The sequence below is a fragment of the Aythya marila genome, assembly GCF_965140915.1.
Source record: "Aythya marila genome assembly, chromosome: 8".
Classification (NCBI taxonomy): Eukaryota; Metazoa; Chordata; class Aves; order Anseriformes; family Anatidae; genus Aythya; species Aythya marila.
Window position 1 is genome coordinate 9,303,398 of NC_139049.1, and position 18,251 is coordinate 9,321,648.

The 18,251-nt window shown below is 44.2% G+C and overlaps 1 protein-coding gene across 2 annotated transcripts in view; it reads left to right on the plus strand.

The window, feature by feature from the left end:
• The first annotated feature begins 33 nt into the window (after positions 1-33).
• ATF6 (activating transcription factor 6) overlaps positions 34-18,251 on the plus strand; it is a 72,744-nt gene continuing 54,526 nt past the window's right edge. For both annotated transcript variants that reach the window (XM_082765910.1, XM_082765911.1), the window contains exons 1-9: positions 34-134; positions 252-328; positions 995-1,082; positions 1,375-1,469; positions 1,941-2,070; positions 2,244-2,447; positions 4,972-5,192; positions 11,131-11,316; positions 11,730-11,821. In XM_082765910.1, the coding sequence (XP_082622036.1) occupies positions 59-134; positions 252-328; positions 995-1,082; positions 1,375-1,469; positions 1,941-2,070; positions 2,244-2,447; positions 4,972-5,192; positions 11,131-11,316; positions 11,730-11,821 (1,169 nt within the window). In that variant the 5' untranslated portion in view covers positions 34-58. The remainder of the gene's footprint in view (positions 135-251; positions 329-994; positions 1,083-1,374; positions 1,470-1,940; positions 2,071-2,243; positions 2,448-4,971; positions 5,193-11,130; positions 11,317-11,729; positions 11,822-18,251) is intronic.

The following is an 18,251-nucleotide window of genomic DNA, read 5'->3' on the forward strand; positions in this document are numbered from 1 at the left end:
CGTAGCGGGGTGTGGCGAGGAGGGGGGGCGGAAGCGGCGGAGCAGGAAGGAGGAAGCCATGGCGGCGGCTGCGGCCGAGGCCGAGTGGGAGCCCGCGGGGCTGCTGCCGGCCGCGGGGGGCGGCCTGGACTGGGGTGAGGGGGGACCTGGGGACGGGGATGGGGCCGGGGGACGGGGATGGGGCCGGGCAGGGAGCAGCCGAGCCCGGTGCCGGTGCTGAGGCCGCTGTTTCTCCCCCCCACCCTCCACAGAGGCGGTGTTGGGCGAGGAGCTGGGCGAGCTGCTGGGCGCCGCCGGGCCGCCGCGGGACATGGGGGCAGAGCCCGAGGTGAGCCGGGGCCGGGGCTGAGGGAGGTGGGGGAGCGGTCGCAGCCTCTTTTTTTAATTTCTGGTGGGAAATGGAAGCCGTGGCTCCGGTTTTAGGCGATGACGATGTCGGTGTGGTCAGGCGTGGGGAGGCCTGATCCGTGCGTAACAGCACTGAGGTGATCCTGAGCCCTGGGTCTCCTGCGCTTGGGAAACTGCTGCAGCTCTCTGCTGTAATTTGTAAAACGCCTTGAGATGTGGCGATGGAAGGGCGTTAATTAAATCCTTCAACCAAGGTGAAGGGAGAAGACGCCAACAAGTCACCAAACCTGTACCGTGTAGGGGGTGGTTCAGTGGCTGCACTTGGAACTTTTGCTTTGTGAAGCTTTGATAACAGACCAACGACCACCACTGATGCCTTTGAACTGAAATGCTCTTCTCCTATATCTCCAAGCATTAAAAGAAACCTAGAATCTTTATTTATTTATTTATTTATTCTGTAGTCCAGTTGAGAAGGCCCCTCTAAAGGCTCTTATCTCTGCACGCCTTCAGGCAACTAACTGATAGTCCTGTGCTTTCCTCTGCTTTCCTTCGCTTGTAATTGTAAGAACGTGAACACAACAGCTGACGGATGTATGTTGTCTTTTTGTCTTTTTGTCTTGTTTCTTTTTCCGAACTGTCGTTTCAGGAAAGCGATCTCTGTAACTTCCATTTTGACTTGGATTTGATGTCCTGGGACTCAGACCTTTGGAACATCACAAGCCACGCTTATTCAGGTAACTCCTGGCTGTATTCAGCAGCTGTGACAATGCCCCCCCGCACCACAAGGGTGAGCTGTTAGTGCCGTAAGGTACCGATCGTTTGGCACCGTTGGATGCCTGCTGAACCTGTCCTTCTGCTGAGAAGCCAGGCGGTGTTTCTGTAAGATGGGTGCAGCTGGTGTCTTTCATCTCTCAAAGCTCTGCTGTGCCTTGCTTCAGGAATTAAAAAGCTGGCGCAGAGTGTTCATTACTGATCTCCCCATGTTAAAGACTCCTATGGTAAGACTTCTTTGTCTGTCTCCTGCAGATGCAAACGTGAAGACAGAGCCCTTATCACCAGCTGCTTCAAGTTGTTCGGTCCCTTCTCCATCGTCGGTGGACTCGCCAGTGCAGAATGTGCCTGTATGCAGAAACCTCCCCGTAACACAGACAGCAGGAGTCATTCAGACCCAACTGTGGCAAACAAAAAGCTGGTTGATTTATGTGTCTGACCAACTTTGCAGAATAAGAGGAAACAGCTTATTTTTCCAACCTGTGTGCAAAAAACTTCCCTTCAGTAATGTTTTCCTTACCCTCCTACTGAGATCCATTCCAAAAAGAGCAGGTTCAGTTCTGTTACCTCAGTTGTGTGCCTGCTTGCCAAACAAAATGCCTTTTAAAGGCTTCTGAGTCCAGCAGTTGCTGGTCTCTGCCCCTCTTCATTCTGCTGATGAGGAGAAGGTGCTGCTTGGGTTTTCAGTGTTGCTTAGCATTGACCAGAATAAAATAGAACAAAACCTTTCTCCTGTGTCCTGCAGCAGCAACACATCTCAGTTTCTAGTAGTCATTTTTGTCTGTTTCTGAAGCGTAACCTCATCTATTTTCTGTCTGCAGGATGATATGGACTTCAGCTGTAGCTCCCAGATGTCTCCCATCTCCCTCTACATCAAGAGTTCTGGAAGCCCCGCGTCCCCTGACGGAGATGCAGGGAAGAAGCCTGCTGTCAGCGCCACTTCTCGCTCTGGTAGGAGAGATTGAGTTACTTTGATTCCATAACTATGGATACGTCAACTTTAATAAATGTCACAGATGGATAATGAAACATACCAAAAGCCACGTTGCTTCCAGCCATTCCTGCTGGATTTTTTTTTAATTTTAGATCCTCTGGCCCTACTCTGACTCTTCTTCCTTTCCTAGCAAATAATTCCGTGAAAACTCCGAAGAAATGTCAGTCAGCATCCAGGCCTTCAATACAACCGAAGCCCCTTCTGCCTGCTGTACCTGAGGCTCAGGCTAACATTGGCATCCCAGCTAAAACCATCATTATTCAGACTCTTCCAACACTTGTGCCACTGCCAAAGCATCAGCCAGTTGTTAACATCCAGCCAGCACCTCCCAAAGGTGGGTGAATTGTCATGACTGCGCCGGGTCCTGGGGGTAAACACTGTGTCTGTTTGGGATGGTCCCTAAACCGAAGTTAGGTTTGGCAGGTGAAACAGAGGGAGTAGGAAAAAAGAAGCAGGAGGGGTGGGAATGAAAGACGGATGCTGCATGCCTTGCTGAAAAAGGTTTACACTGAAAAAATGGCCTTAGTTCTTTGTCATGTAGTTGTGTGCAAAACAGCAGTTGCCTGAGCATGGCGTGGAATGGAAGACGGTGTGGCAATTCCCTGAGCACTGGGAATTGTGGAAATAAAGCTACTGATCTGGGTAGATCTCTGGGGATCCTTCGCTCTGCTCTACTTGTGATTGGCAAGTGGTGCACGGGGTGAACCCTGTTCTACTCTGCCCTAACCTAAGGAAGATCCATCAGTCAGAATGGCTGAACGCAACTTGAAAGCTTGGGAAGGAGTGATAAAAGTTTTTTACCTACATGAAACTCTGACACAGAACGGAAGGAACATGAGTTTATGGCTTTTTCTCTAATTCAATAACTTTTAAAAGGAAGTTACGAAATCTGTTAACAGGTACGAGGACAGTGCCAGAGGTTAGAATCATTGCGTGCAGCTATGAGCTGATGTTAACAAGAGGCAAATGATTTCCTGTCCATTGACAAGTTTTCATCCTGTTGCTCTGTAAGAGTTTGTTGAAGCCTGATTCTTTTTTTGGAATCCCAAACACTATTTTATGCTGCTGCAAAGGGAGCAGGGATGTTAATTGCATTGTGAAAATAGTCAGATGCAGTTGCTTGTCTTCACCAGCTGATGGCTGCAGATTTTTGCAGTTGACTATACAGGAGGTGAGGAGTGGAGGGGAAAGGCGATAAATATGTCAGTGAATGTATCTAGAAACCATTACAATAGTGAAATTTTGTCTTTCTTACTAATTGCTCATCCATCAGGAGCTAAGCCAAAGCTGCAGAGGCTGACATTTGTTGCAACATGCCTAGGATTGTTAGACTGCTTAAAACACAGAGCGGCACAGTCAGCGTGACCTAATTCTTACTGTGTCTGATGTTCCAGCTGATAAAATACCATTTAGAATAAGGAATGTTGCGGGTACGAAGTTTTTGGGTATAAATACAGTGCTGTGAAGATCAGCTTCTCCTTTCCCCTGAAGAAGAGTCAGGAGAATAGCTTCTGTGAGGCACTCCAGAGGAAATACTTTTGGAAAAGTATTTCTGTGCAAAGTATTTACTTTGATGGCATGTTTAAAAATTCTGTAGTGCCCCTTCCAGCACAAAAATATTTTGATTAATCTATCTTAATCAAAGTCCCCTGCCTGTGGCACATCGGAGCTGCCAGATTGAGATGTGCCAGTATCTTCAAGGAGGGTAAGGAATGATCCTCCTTTTTATAGTCACTTTCATGAAAGCCTAGAAGAAGAAAGCGTGATGTTAGAGCATCACATGCTCTATGCATTAAAAAACTTATTGAAAGCAGCTCAAATTTACTGTTTGAAGTGCTTAAATAGGGTAGTTCTCACTTACTATGCCTTTAATACCATCTCTGCAATAAAGCGACCTGATCCTTTAGCTCGCACATAAAAGATCTTGGAGCGCTGGGTAAATGACTTCATTCCTCATCTTCCAGAAAGTGGATAAGTGCTGTAATACAGAGTCATGCATATTGATCGGAATGCTCAGCTGGAATGTGCTGCTCCTAAGAGGCAGCCAGGTCATCTTGTTACAAAGGATTAAAGAGATGTTCATGTTCTTTCATGCAACAAAATATTACTTAAGCACCTGCTTGAGTTAAATGTAGTTCTTGGACTGAAGTTTCTTGGATGTGACTGTTCATAATTCCATTTCAAAGCTCTTTGGAAATTACCTCATTTTTTCTGCTTGCTTTTCTTCAGGCTCTGTTCAGCTTGTGTGTAACGTTCCTTATATAAGGCAGTACTTTTTTTTTCCAAAAACTTGTTCTTGTCTCAGTGTGAACTGAGGCTTTAACTTGCATTTTGAAAGCATAACTGGGGTTGTTCTTTCTTGTTCATCTTTTTCTACACTGTTTCTGAATTGTATAGCATGAGTCACTTCTGTGTGGTAACATTTCCACAGCAGTGAAGTAGAGATGGACAAAAGGCAGCAGAAGGATTAAGGTGAGCTGCCTGGGTTCTTTGAAAAAGTTGCTCAGTGTTCATGAAGTGTTAGCATAGCAATATTGAAACAAGAGTAAGTTTCTAAAAAGTGCTGATTTTTCTTTTATTTTTTGTTAACCTTGAAGAGCCAGCAGGTTTTAAGAGAGATTGATTTAATGGATCCCTTTCATATGTGTGCTCTTTGTTTGCAGGATGGATTAAGGGCCATGCAAACTTCTTTTGAGACTTTTTTTTTCCCTGTGGTAAAATGTTGAAGAATTTGACTTAAATATAGGGCAGGGAAGCAAAGCTTCCTACCACCTCTATCAGTATCGCTCTACAAGCTGACCGGCTACGAATCATTTTGTACCACATGCTAAGCACTCGCATTTGTTCTTGTGTTCTAGGTCAATCAGTGGTGCTCCCCCAGCCCACCGTGGTACAGCTCCAGGCTTCTGGGGTGCTTCCTGCCTCCCAGCCAGTCATTGCTGTCACCGGGGGGACCACGCAGCTCCACAACCACACGGTGAATGCGCTGCCCCCGGCTGCTGGAAATGGCTCACCAAGTGGCAAAATCGCGGTGACTAAACCCTTGCTGCAAAGCACCACACCGACGGTGGGGCTGGATGTAAGTTCTGTGTGCTGATAGCTAGTAACTGAGCCCTAATAGGATGTGATAAGACACAAAATACTTTGTGTCTGAAGCCTTTAACCCCCACACCCAGCAGGTACAAATCGGCGCTGCTCTACTAGAGGTAGGTTGGCTGAGCGGGCTTAGCTCTGTGTTAATTTGGCATTCGTGCAGAGCAGAGGGGAAGCGTCAAATTGGCTGGATGACTTCCCAGTGTGTTAATTATTAGTTGGTAGTTCTGACTCATTTTGTACTCCTTCCTCAGGAGTATCAGACTTCACAGAAGTATTTCAGTCCCAAATGGCCAATTTCTGCTCTCAAGTACTGTTCTTATCTGCAGAAACAAGTGCTCTTCCGAGTTTCATGATAAAGAGGACTCAGGTTCTTAAGATGTTTTCTGTTCTTCCTGTCTGTTAATGGTAAAGCCATTCTCTTCAAACTTTGAAACTTTCAGCTACGGAAAACAGTAAGGCTGTTGATCCAAACCTGCTGGAAAAGCAGAGTTCCATCTTTTCTTGTGAAACAGAACTTCTAGAGGTTTCTCCTTGAACAATTGAACTTTCCAGTATTCTTGCTGGAAAGCTTGCCTGTCTGGGAGAAACGGCACTGTGCATTAACAGACTCTTTGGCTGTGTTGGACCAAAGCAGTGCTGGACCAAAAGAAAATCAGGCTTGCTTAACTATGCAAGAGAAAAAGCATTAACGTTTCCAAATTGCCCTGCAGGCTCAATTAAAACTTGCCAGATCATTTTTCAGGCACTATTACCAAATCTTTTCTAACACTGACATCTTCTCCCCTTTAACTGAGAGGAGATGGTAAGTCCCCATCCACTGTGTCGTTTCATTTTGCCATCTTTGTGATAGTGCTTCAAATACCTCTTTGTACCTGCCCTTCAGAGTGCTAGTCCACATGTCAGTGAGCCTCTCCAATGGACCCTGACTCAGCAAAGAACTTAACATAAATTTGACCAAAGCTGTTGTTGTTACAGCTTTACTTAACAAAGTGGTGGTCTGGGTTGCAGCAACTGTTTATCATGCAGTTTGCTTGATGTTCCTCTTGCACTCTTGCCTAATTTTCTTCCATATAACTGCCTGATCTGCCACCTTGACTTCATAAATTGCAGCACAGTACATTGTTTCTCAAAAGCATGTCTTCTCCCTTCTTTGGAAGGGTGTTTTTACATGGGTTTCCTAACATCCAAGAACTGCCAGTCATGCTTAATAATAAGTTTTATTAATTCTTCATGTTTGTGACTGGGCTGCATTTTTAAAAGAAAAAAAAAATAATTATTTGCTGCAAATAATTCAGAAACCACACTGCAGTGGAAACCTAATCTTGAATTTGCAAAAAGCAAAAAAAGGCTGTCAGCAGACAGTTAAGAGGACTACATTTGTAAATGATAATAGGCAGCCATCCGAAGCCAAGCTGAAGAAATCTGTCAGCAGTCATTAGATTTGTTATTCCCTGTAATCAAAACTAGCGTGGCACCTTGCCATTGTCCGAATTGGAGGTTTAATTGACAAAAGCTCTTTATTGTCATCACACTGCTTATATGCGTCTGTGACAGTCAATAGTCAACTGTGTAACTGAGGTAACAAGTAGCTGTGTTTTAAATGATAGTCATATGGATATTTCCACCTGAAGAGGCAGTTTTAGGACTGTTTATCAGCCTAAACACTGGACATCTTACCTGTGTTTATTGAAGCACGAAAAAAACAATTGCAACTGCTCTTTGGTACGTATTGTGAAATAGCACTTTGAAAAAGAAGAAATGTTTCAGGATCCAGGCAGCAGCAGTGGAGTTAAAACATCCTGCGACTGCCACAGACGCCATATGGGGTGTTGAGAGCTGCACAGATGTGGCTGTCATTTGAGCTCTCCAACACATGTTTTTGTTTGCTAGTCTGAGCAGATGTTGCAGGGTAAAAAGAAACACTGCAGGACTTTCTTTCAAGCTTAAGAGGGATAAAGTGTTAGCTTAACACTCAGCCCTTCAGATGGATTAGGCTAAGATCAGTTGATAGCAGCCTGACCTTGTGAGGGCCCTGCTTTGTGCTTGTCCCGATTTAGGAGCTTGCCAACAGCAGGGAAGTGCAGGGTTTTCAGCGCAGCCACTCTTCAGCAGGAGACTGGTGAAGAGCTTTTAACCACGAAACTGGAGGTGCTGCCTACGCAAGCCACTCTTCCAGTGAAGGACAGAAGCTCTTAACTGAAAAAGCAGATTGCTGTTTCTGTTGGAATTAAAGGATAGGAAGGTACAAGCGGGTCTGTGAGGGAATCCGGGTTAGCAGTGTGCTTATAGGGGCCTCTTGTGTTTCCATCTAATGAGAAAGGATTTCATTCTGTCTCATAATTTTAATTGCTAAGAAAAATAAACTAGTTTATGCAAAATTACTGAGTGTAAGTATAGATTTCTGTTAAAGGATCCTATTTTCTGTAGGTAATTGTCAGATGAGATAAACTCTTAAATTCTGTTCTGTTGAGATAGAGGCAAAAACAGATTTTTCATAAGAGCAGAGAAATACTTTAATAGTTTTTTTATTCCCACATTTAAGGTGCATCTTCAAAGACAGCACCTTCCATAAGCTGAGGTGAGAAGACATCTGATGTAAAGTTGAAGTGGTTTGGGCTTGCAGCTCTGTGCTAACTTTCTCAGTGTGTGTACACAAAACCCTGTGGAGAGCTGTTAATTTTAGTCATTAAATTAACTTTTACCCCATGACCTGTGTGAGATACTCTTGCCGGCTTGTGGCAAGAAGATATCATCTTGTGCCATGCAGCTGGCATTTGAATGCAGGTTAAATTTTCCTAAGAACTGAGTTTTCTTTGGAAGACTATTTTGAGGTAGCAGTGTTTGTTTGTAAAATGTGTGACCCTTGGTAAAGACTGAAGATGTGGGACAAGCTGAGTCTAGCTAGTACTGTTTAAAATGAGGTTTTGCAATGAGTATTTCCCCTCTCCATATTTACATCTTCTTTTTTTTTTTTTTTTTTGGTGTAATTGTGTAATTTTTGAAGCTGGGAAGCAAGATTGCATCACTGGTTAATGTTTGGTTTTAATGTCATTTTTTTTCTGTTTCCCAAGAACCAGAAGTTACTATCTTGAGCAGTAAATCCATACAAAACAACCTACACAGGGGGAGGCTGCAAAAAAAAGTTAGCAGAGGTGTTCGCTACCTTTCATCTGCGTGCAGCGCATGTGCAAGGCGGTGTTGTTCAAGCTGTCTGTCATAAACTGCTTCCCTCTCTTTCTTCTGATTATCAAAATGCTCAGCAAGCAGCATGTTTGTCTTGATGCCAAGCCAGCTATGCAGTGCCTGGCTCTGTACTGCTTCCAAGGGTAAGCAGTGCTGCTGTTTCACTCACACAACTCTTTCCACTTCCTGCGTCAGATTAAGGCAGGATCAGGTGTGCAGTTATGGTTTATTACTCCTGAAAAGCCAGGCAAGTGCTCGAGGGTTGACTGAGGACCCGAAACTATGTTAGGGTTTGTCACCTAACCCACAGTAACTCAGGGACACGAATAGTTGGTGTTCAGTCAAGGAAGCTTGAGAAATGAGTCAAAGTGAAATCGTTCTGGTAGAGACTGAAACGCAGTTATTGCACGGGGACCTCGAGCTGGCCAGGGTAGGGCTGCTGTTCGTGCTGGCGTTTGGAGAAGGCCGAGTAAAGGAGGGCAGTCTGGATAAGCACCACCTGAAACAGAGCTGGTGGGTTCTGAAACAGCCGCAGAGGTACCTTGGGGTGTATGTTAGTGGGCAAACAGCACACCAGTGCTTTAGCTCCGTGATTTCGTCGGAGAGCACATAGATCTGCCAGATTTTCCAGACGCAGAATCAAAATATATCCAGTCGTGAATAAACCTGAACAAGTCTGCAAACAAATGGATGTAAACAAATTGTTCTTCTCTGTTTTGCTTCAAGATGCAAAACCTCTATGAATAGAGAGGAACGTTACGGTACTTGTTTGGAGTATCACACAGAGAAGCCAAAGCTGCTGCATGAACACATGCCTTGTTTTTGCATCTCTGGATGGTTGAAGTGATCCTGGCACCAAACTGGTGTGTTCTGTACCTTCCAGTCCTCGGTTAGCCCGAATCTTTCTTTTTCCCCTCCAGTGCTTTTATGTGTTTGCAGAAGTTTGCTTATGTTAAGTGTTGGAGTACTTAAAAAGTTCAGAGCAAAGCTTAGAGCTAATGAGAATATATTAAAGTCCCTTCCTTTTTCACTCTCTGCTGAAGAGAAAAACTGGAGTAAGTACAAACAGCTTCACTTTCACAGGCTTTTGGTGGCAGCAGACTAGACTTGTAATAAATGATCTTTACAGAAAGCAGTTAGGTCAACATGGAGACGGCCCAAAATGCTAATGCACTGTAACGTGTTTTCTTAGTCTTTGTCACCAGACTGCAATATCGTGAAGAAGGATGACTTCTTCAAACAGCCTGTGGCCCATTTTCCTCGCAGATGCCAAAACTCTAGAGCAACATATTGTCTATGTGCAAGTATAGACAGGGAGGGAGCTGCAAAGCTGTGCTTAAGATTCTTTAAGCAGCCAAACTTGCACTGGGGCACAGTATCTGATTTTTTTTAATGCTACTGTTCTGTGACTTATCTTGTTTATTTTTTTTTCTTACACTAATACTTCTAAAATAGATCTCATCTTTTTTTCTTTAGCTTTCGTGCTCTAATAGATAAAGGCTCCTCCAGTGTGTGTGTTGGTAGCTACTGGAGGATATTCAGGTCTGTGGAAGATACAGCGTTCAGTTGTCTTTCAAAGTAAACATAATTAAATCACATCCTGTTGCGGCTTAATGATGTGATGGAATTCTTCTGGTTTTAATCAAACAAAAAGCACAGTTGCCATTGCTAATCTGTGTGAAAAGGAAATCAACAGAGTAGTCTTTGAGCTTCGAGTTCCAAGTCGTTTTGTGTAGCTGTGCCGTATCGATCATCGTTGTCCTTGTCAGCAGCAAGATGCTTTCAGTCTGGGGCATCCCACTCAGTGCAAACCACAAAATGAGTAAGTGGTAAATGATGATAGACTGCTCCTGCTTGGGAAAGAAATCAGAGTCGGCGAGACTGTTGGGGGAAGGGGGAGTTGCTTTGAATTGTCCCTGTCTGGTCTCGCAGACTGCCTGCCTGCTAGCGGTTGCAGCGCATCGTGTGCCCTCCTGCAGCCTGTTTGCTGCTGCAGCTTCATCCAGGAGTCTGCTTTGTGCACTCTCATCAGAGGCTGTTCTGTGAACCCAAGCATATGAAGCGGGACAATCAGGAAATTTGCATCAAAACCACACGTATGATCTGAATTAAAATGCTCATGTAGATGCTCACCCAGAGGATGCAGTCAAACTGCCACGCAGATGCTTGATACACATTGAACATGCACCCTGAGATCAGCAGCAGCATTCAAAATCCCAAAAACCATGCAGCAGAGCTGGAAAAGGTACAGAAACAGGCGTAGTCAGTGTGGAAATAGCTTCTGTGCAGGAGAGACTAAAAAACTGTAGGATTTAAGAAAACAGAGATCTGACTGTAGCCTGTAAAATGGTGTATGATAAAATGAAGGCAAAAGGCATCCTTGTTGTCTCGCAGACCTGTAGATTAGCTGTGTATTTGCTTTCTTTGTGATTTGACTGATCGAGTCAAATTGTTGTTTGAGTATACCTTTTGTGTCCTCTGCACGTAGGAGAAGGTTGAGATTGCAGCTGAAAACAGAGTGCAGGGCCTGATTTTTAAAATTATCCCCGAGCTGTAACTCTTGGAGGTGAACCACGACAGCCAGTTGCCTCTGTGCTGAGCACGTTGGCTCGTTAGAAGCAGAGGAGGGGAAGCAATCTGCACAGACTTCTGATGAAGTAGAGCAGCAGAAATTATGCATGAAGCAGAGGCACTTTTAACTTGCAGGTTATTAACGGCCCTTGGTATTGCCTGTCTAGGTCAATGTCTTGAGAAGGCAGCAGCGCATGATCAAAAACCGGGAGTCAGCCTTTCAGTCACGGAAGAAAAAAAAGGAATACATGTTGGGGCTAGAGGCCAGGCTGGAGGCAGCCCTACTGGAGAACGAGAAACTCAAGAAAGAAAACAGCACACTGAAGAGGCAGCTGGATGAAGTGGTATTAGAGGTAAGAGGCCGTGATGAAGATCTGGCTGTATATAAACAGTTGCTCGGGTGGAAGGCACTTGAGTGGAAGCATGCAGGTGTTGACTGGAAGACCTTTGGAAGTTTCTAGCCCACCCTCTCACTCAGAGCAGGACCTCCACAAACTCTTGGTCAGGTGGGCTGCTGAATCATGTAGTCGGCTTTTAATTTCATATTTCATGGTGCTTCCGGAGATTTTACTGAAAAGATAGATTGGATCACATTGGAATATAGTATACAAAAGAAATAGTTTTATTTTCAAGTAGTCCCAGAGTGTATTCATACATAAACAGACATATAAATCTAAAAAATAAGCATAATCTGGTTCATTTAGCTTCTGTCATAATTGTCGGTGCCATTTTTTATTTCACGTATTCTCTGCTTTTTCCTGCGTAGAACCAGAAGCTCAAAGTATCATCTCCTAAGAGAAGAACCCTGTGTGTGATGGTGATACTGGCTTTCATAATGTTGAATTATGGTCCACTGAGGTAAGATGCTTGAGAATTCCTCGTTGCCTTACCCCCATACACTTGCTCCTGATTGCAATCAGTAGTGAGTTTGCTGCCAGGTGATTTTTGTTTGAATTTTTAGTGTAGGCTGTGTTGTGTTTTAAGCCTTGAGCCTGAAACCTGTCTTCTGTCCTTTATGCTTCTCCTTCACAGGGGCAGACTAATCTGTGTAATGGTTCCTCTTTTGAAATCATTCTGGCAACAAGAGCTGCATCTTGTACTTCTCATTTCTCTTGGCTTTGGCGTTTTGTTAACCAATGCAGAGTGTAGCAGCTTGCTCCACTTATACTTGAGGGGATTAAAGACCTGTGTTTTGAATCCTTTTAGAAAAAAAGTCAGAAAAGGCTATTTCTGTCCTTATAATTCATCTTTTGTTTGTTTTGTCTTGTGTATTTTGTCATAAACTTTCAAACTATGCAGATTTATTTCCACTTTTATTTATGCATACCTGTCACTAGAGAACAGCTGGGCTCATGAGTATATAAATCAAATGTTGGGCTTTTCTAATTCCAGTGTCTGTTAAAATGAGATGCTGAAGAGCCATTGTTGTCTTTGTCTCCGAGCTGACGGAGGATCTGCCAAATATTCTTTTAACAAGTTATTGTTATTTTTAAGCTACGAAGTCTGCTGGGTTCGTTGAAGTGGTAATCAAAAGTCTCATTTGAACTGTGTCAGTGGGACATGAGAATAGGGAGCAGGAAAAAAAATGCTGTGTTACAGCCCACTCATTTCATAAAGAAATCCACAGAAGAGAGAAGATTAAAAAGGGTTAATGTTGTAATTACTACGTTGATAATGATTTGTTGCATGTATCTGTCTATTTAACCCGTCTTTGGAACGTAAGGATCTTTTGTATGAAACTGTTCCCTTTCCCAAAAGGGGAGGATCTTTCGGTAGATTCCCAGTCAGCATTTGTCTTTAAAAGCCCTGTCAAACTAAAGGAATAGGATGGGATAAATCTGGAAGAAGACTTTGTTTCCATCTCTGGTAAACTTGTAAAATGTTGGTGTTTATATTTTTCATAACGCTAGTAAATTTGATAAAGGTGAAATTACTTCTGAAGTATTTGCATTTATTGCAAATACTGCTTCCTTGCTATCAGGCAGTAAAATATAGTGCAGTGTCTTAGTGCATTTAGCAATTATATTGGAATTTTTAACTTCTAAATGAGTTGGAATGCTTGAAGCTCGCTTAGTTTTGAGAGACCTGGAAACAGGACAGAAGATGAGAGTGAGAAGACCTCCTGCAGTGCTCTGAGGTTTGTGTGTCAGCTCCTCTACCCCCAGCAGTGAGTAACGGGTTGAGCTTGATAGCACGAAACTGCTCCCAGAGTAGACTGAGAGGTCGGTTTGTGTTCATATCTCTGCAACAACTGGGAACTACAGAAATGTGACAAGGTTAATTTTTTGACCTGTTGGATGTTTAATAAATTAGATAAAGCAAAAAGAAATTCTTGCGTGTCTGGCTGTTCCTGGCCAGTGTAATACCCGAGCGTGCCAGTGTAATCACTGAGCCTTAACTTGGTGGTCTGCATCAGGACTGGATTTAGACAGTGAGGAGAAATGCCTATTAGCAAGGAGCTGCTCTTATCTTTCTGTTCTTTTTTTTTTCCCCTAGCAGCATGACTGCTTGCCCTGCAGTTAAAATACTGGATTATATTAACGTGGTGTGAACGTTGATTGTGCAACACCCTTTGGAAGGCCCTGAACGTGGGATATACAAACAGTTACTTCAGAGTTCACTCCTCCCATATTCACTTCCTTACCCTCACAGAGGTGTTACTGAGTGCTGGCTCCGTGGATGTGATAGCCATGGCTGCTGTTCTGCTTAAACCTTCACAGAAACTTCCAACAAAGTGATGTTTTTCACTCTGTAACCTCTTACAAAAATACGAAATTCTTGTGATAACGTCCATGTGAACCCAGAGTTCATCTAAAGAAAAATTCCCCGAGTTGGCTAACTGTGGAAGATGTAATTTGTAAGCAGTGGCCAACTGGAGATAAATCTGATTTGAAACCTTGTGGCAGTGTTGCCATTTCCTCTGCGTAGGAAATCATTCGCAAACCTGCGTGGAGGCATGACAGCATTCAGGCACAAAATGTTTTGATTCAAACATATTAGCAGTGAATATTGTGTTATTTAAAACCAACGAACTGTTGCAAAGAGGGAATGACATCCAAACAAAGCAGAAATGTGGGAATTTCACCCCCTAAATTCTGCAGCAGATTTTGCAGTTCCCTTAGTTGGCTTTATTGTAAGATGCTTCTCGGTTTTCTAATCGGAAGTGATAGGATTCTTTGAAGGCTGGAGGTAAAACAAAGGAAGAGATATATCGGTTTTCTACTTCGCTGTCTATTTCTGTCAAATCAGAGAAGCCAGGGAAGTGGCTAGGATGGTTGGGGCTGGGGATCTGAAGCTCCTTGGCTTACAGGGGCCAGTGGCAGCAATCCCCAGGTAGTCCTTTCCTACAGAGCTGCGTGGCCACATCTTGTGTGTGTCAAAGGTGAGATGTTTGTGATGCTTCGTGGAGGACTCTGAAGTCCTCTTCGTGGAGGACTGTTCTGCTATTTTAAGCTTATGGGAAGCAGTCCAGGATGTGGCAGCCCTTGGCAAACATGTTCAGTGGATAAAATTATTCTGCTGGCGCAGAATTTTGCCTCCTGACAAATACATTATGCGTGTGGATAATCTGTGCCATTGAGCCAGTGAATATAGGAGTGGTGCTGGAAGTCTGGTAGGGAAGCCAGCTTATCAGAGCGAGAAACCTGTTAGAGAATTTTGGAGAGTCGAGTCCAGTTCGTGTAACTGATGGATGACAAGATTTTCAGATGACCTGCAGCCTTGGAACTGGCACCATGATGTCTCTGGTAAAAGAAAGTAAAGCAAGTAAGTACATGTGAACGGAATGCTTGCTGATCGCCCACGTGGCGTGTGTCGAGTTAACTGGAACTGCATCGCAGCACACCGTGCTACTAAACTATTCTGGGATTGTTTATATTGGATATTTGTATAGAAACTGAAACTTTCAATTATTAAAAGCAAGAGTAATTCAGTGGGCATTCGGTTAGCGTAAGCTTCTCTTTAACATATTTGGTTTATACTAGGTGAAAGGTGTCCAGGAATTTCTCGTCTGTGTGTCAATGAACTATTCTCTAATCTGCATGAATTATTTAGATCTGATTATAACATGCATAAAAAATTCCCTTTATTTTTACTTAAGAATGATTGGTGATGTGTATGAAGGCAGAAGGGCGCAGTTTAGATTTCATTCCTTGAAGAGGTCACCCTCTTGCCTCAGTCTTACATACCACGAGGTGCAAGGCAGGAGTTGGCAACGCGCAGTGTTTGCACAAAAGGCAGCGCGAGCACAGACTTTGGCACGCAGCAGGGCTGGGAGCTGGAACCACAACATCTGGAGGCAGGTATCTGTGAGAGGCAGTCCCCTGCCTTCCTGCTCGCCCTCTGTGAGAGCGTGCATCCGTCAGCACAGCCGGGTTCTCAGCTGGCATGGCACCTCTCACAGAGTGCTGACTTCTGGCATTAAGACATCTCTAATTAGCTGTGCGTTTTTTTATCGCTTACAATATGAAATCTGGAGATTTCTGGACTGTTACAATTCCTAGGTTGCTTTTTTTTTTCCCCCTTTTTAATTTCGGTATTTGTGTTAGACCATGCCTGGGTACTAACCAGATCTGAAAATGTGTTGAAACAAGCACAAACAATGCTGAAACAACAGAAAATGAAGCGTACGTGCTAAAGAATTCCTGTATTTATTTTGGGAACCTTTTTCTTTTATTTCTTCTCCCTGTTCTCATTTGAACATAAATTATCTTGTGAATTTTTTAATGCAAGTTCTACATGTGATAATAATGTATTTGCAGGGAACCAACCAATATGTTGCTAGAAGTGGCAGACTACCGGCCTCCTTGTTCATTTATTTGTCTCTTTGTTTTATTTGGTAGGAATAAAAGAAACGTATAAGAAGTAGGAAAGGGAGAATAACCACAGAGGATGCATCTGTGTTTTGTGTTTGTACTTCTGTATTTGTACTTCTTGGGGCAGTAGCAGCAAAGCAAATAAGCCAGATGCTTGCTAGTGGCCCTAGCATTATTTTTTTGGGCTACAGAAAACATTTGGCTAGGTACTTTTTTTTTTTTTTGGCCTGATCTGTCTGCTCAAGCTTACATGATCATCATCTAACAAGAGTTTTTAAATATTTATAAAGATAGCCAGCCAGAATATGTCTCAACTACTATTTCAGCTATCTAGTGAACAGAAAACAAAACCAAACGCAAAGCTGGAGAGGGGAAAGACAGATCTGTGAAGCTGTTGGAACAGGGAGTGTCTAGAAGTTGGTGTAGGTTTATTGTATTTTTTATTATTTTATTTTATTTTTTTCTCCTTACAAGTTGGCCATCTCTGTGTGGCTGGAATCCCTTTCAAACAGGAAAATAGACTTGATGATGCAACCAAAAATCCTGTGTTTGTGATGGAAGATGGCTGAGGTGGTGATTGATGGAACTAAGGAAAGCTGCTGCTTCGAACTCTCTCGTGTCCTGTTGACCTCCAGCAGCTGTGCTGGAATTTGCTGGCCTTTCATAGAGATTTCGTTGTAGCTCCTCTCTGGAGTGTCCAGATGGGTTTTCCTCTCCTTTCCAGGACTGTCGTGGACACTGAATAATCTATTTAAAGTTTAGATCCGCTGAGCAACCTGCAAATCAAGGCACCAGCCTGGGGAGCTGGGAGCTGGGATTTGTCTGCTGTTGTTGCAGGGCACAGCACAGCACGTGGAGAAGCAGCAGTTTTTGACTCTTGAAAGACTTAAGGGTGTGTCTGATTTCTTCGGCTGATAGCACAAACATAAGGAAAAAAGCAGAAGTGGTAAGGTTAATCATCTTCTACGAACAAGGAGGAAGCTACCCCAGGGTAGTTCATTTGCATGCTGCCCCAGCCTGCTTCTTGTAAGCGTGAAGTAAGCAAAACACAAGGCTTCACCACTGCCCAGGCTAGTGTCCTGCCTAGTCTGCAGGCTGTTAGTCTCACGAGTGAGCTTGCTGAGCTATCAAAGCCACGTTATTTGGGCTGCCAAAGCTGCCATCCGTTGTGCAGAGCTGTATCGGTGGCCGTGGGGCTTAGAGCCTTTACTTGAGCCGAGCAATCTCGAGTTAATGTGTGGGAGAGCAGGGTTGCTCTGAGGTGTGGTGCCTTCAGTAGTGTTTTTCTGCAAGTTTGCTATTGTTTGAGTCTCGGTGCTGGGCTGCCTGATTAAAGAAACAGACACGTCTTACAGCAAGCGGGAGCCTGGGGAGCTGCTGCATACCTCAGCGATGGGATATTGGAAAGTCAGAGAAAGCATTTGTAGTTCCCTTAAAGAAAGCGCCGGCTGTGTGGGCAAAGCCTTCTTACCTTGCTGCCTGGTGCTGCTGAGAGATAGGGGAGCAGTGGGTCTGTCCGTGCAGATTGCACCCCGGCAAGCCAGCCCTGCTTAAAATGACAAGTTTTTTTGTTTATTTTTGATTGCTTGTTTGCTTCTGTTGCCCTAACAGTTCTTCCCAGCCGTGTGCGTGCCCTTTCCTCCCTCCATCCCAGCACGAAGGCAAGCAGGTTAGTCAAAACCATCGCTTTGAGAGGAATGGAGGGGAGCTCCCCAGCCAGGACCTTGCCTGGCCCTTGCTGCCTTCCAGCCGAGCTGGTGCCTGGTCAGGGAGCAGCGCTGATCTGTGAGCCTTCCTCATCACACCTGTGGCCTGCCCTCTCCTTCAGCTGCAGGGTAACCTCGCACTGGCTGCTGAAGCACCCCTAGGAGAGGTTCTGAGAACAGAATCACCCAAATTATGGCTGTACAACAGGTTGACTTTCCTGCTGTTTCTCTGCCTGTTGTGAGCCTCGATATCTTTCCACTTGTCTTCAGGAGCATGGTGGGTTTAAAAGGGGTCTATACCTGGAATATGCTAACAAACAATCAGTCGTACAAATGTTGATAGTCAAAGGGCTATTAATTTCTTTGTAAAATCATAGAGGAACTGATGAAATGTGAAAACTGTTAGATGAGTGCAGCAGGCATGCAGCAGTGCCGTGCTAGCCAGCTCCTTCTGGCTCCCGAGGAAATGTGGAGCCCTCTGAGTGTTTTAGGAGAAGCGGCAGAAGCCCAGGAAGACATTTGGGGCTTTAGTGCTTCAATGGGGGAAACCTTTTTCAGTATTTCTGATGGTGAAAGTGTAAGTTTCAGTGCTGAGCTGAGTGTTCATTTGAGTAGAAGGTGGCCCAAAGCTAGAAGATGTAAAAGTTAAGTTGCACCGTTGCTCTCGTGTTGCAAAAAGACGAGCTGAGTATTTTGGACGTGAGTTTGGGGTCCAGCCGTTTCAGGATCTGTCTGGATGTGCTGGTAGCTTCACTAACACTGAATACT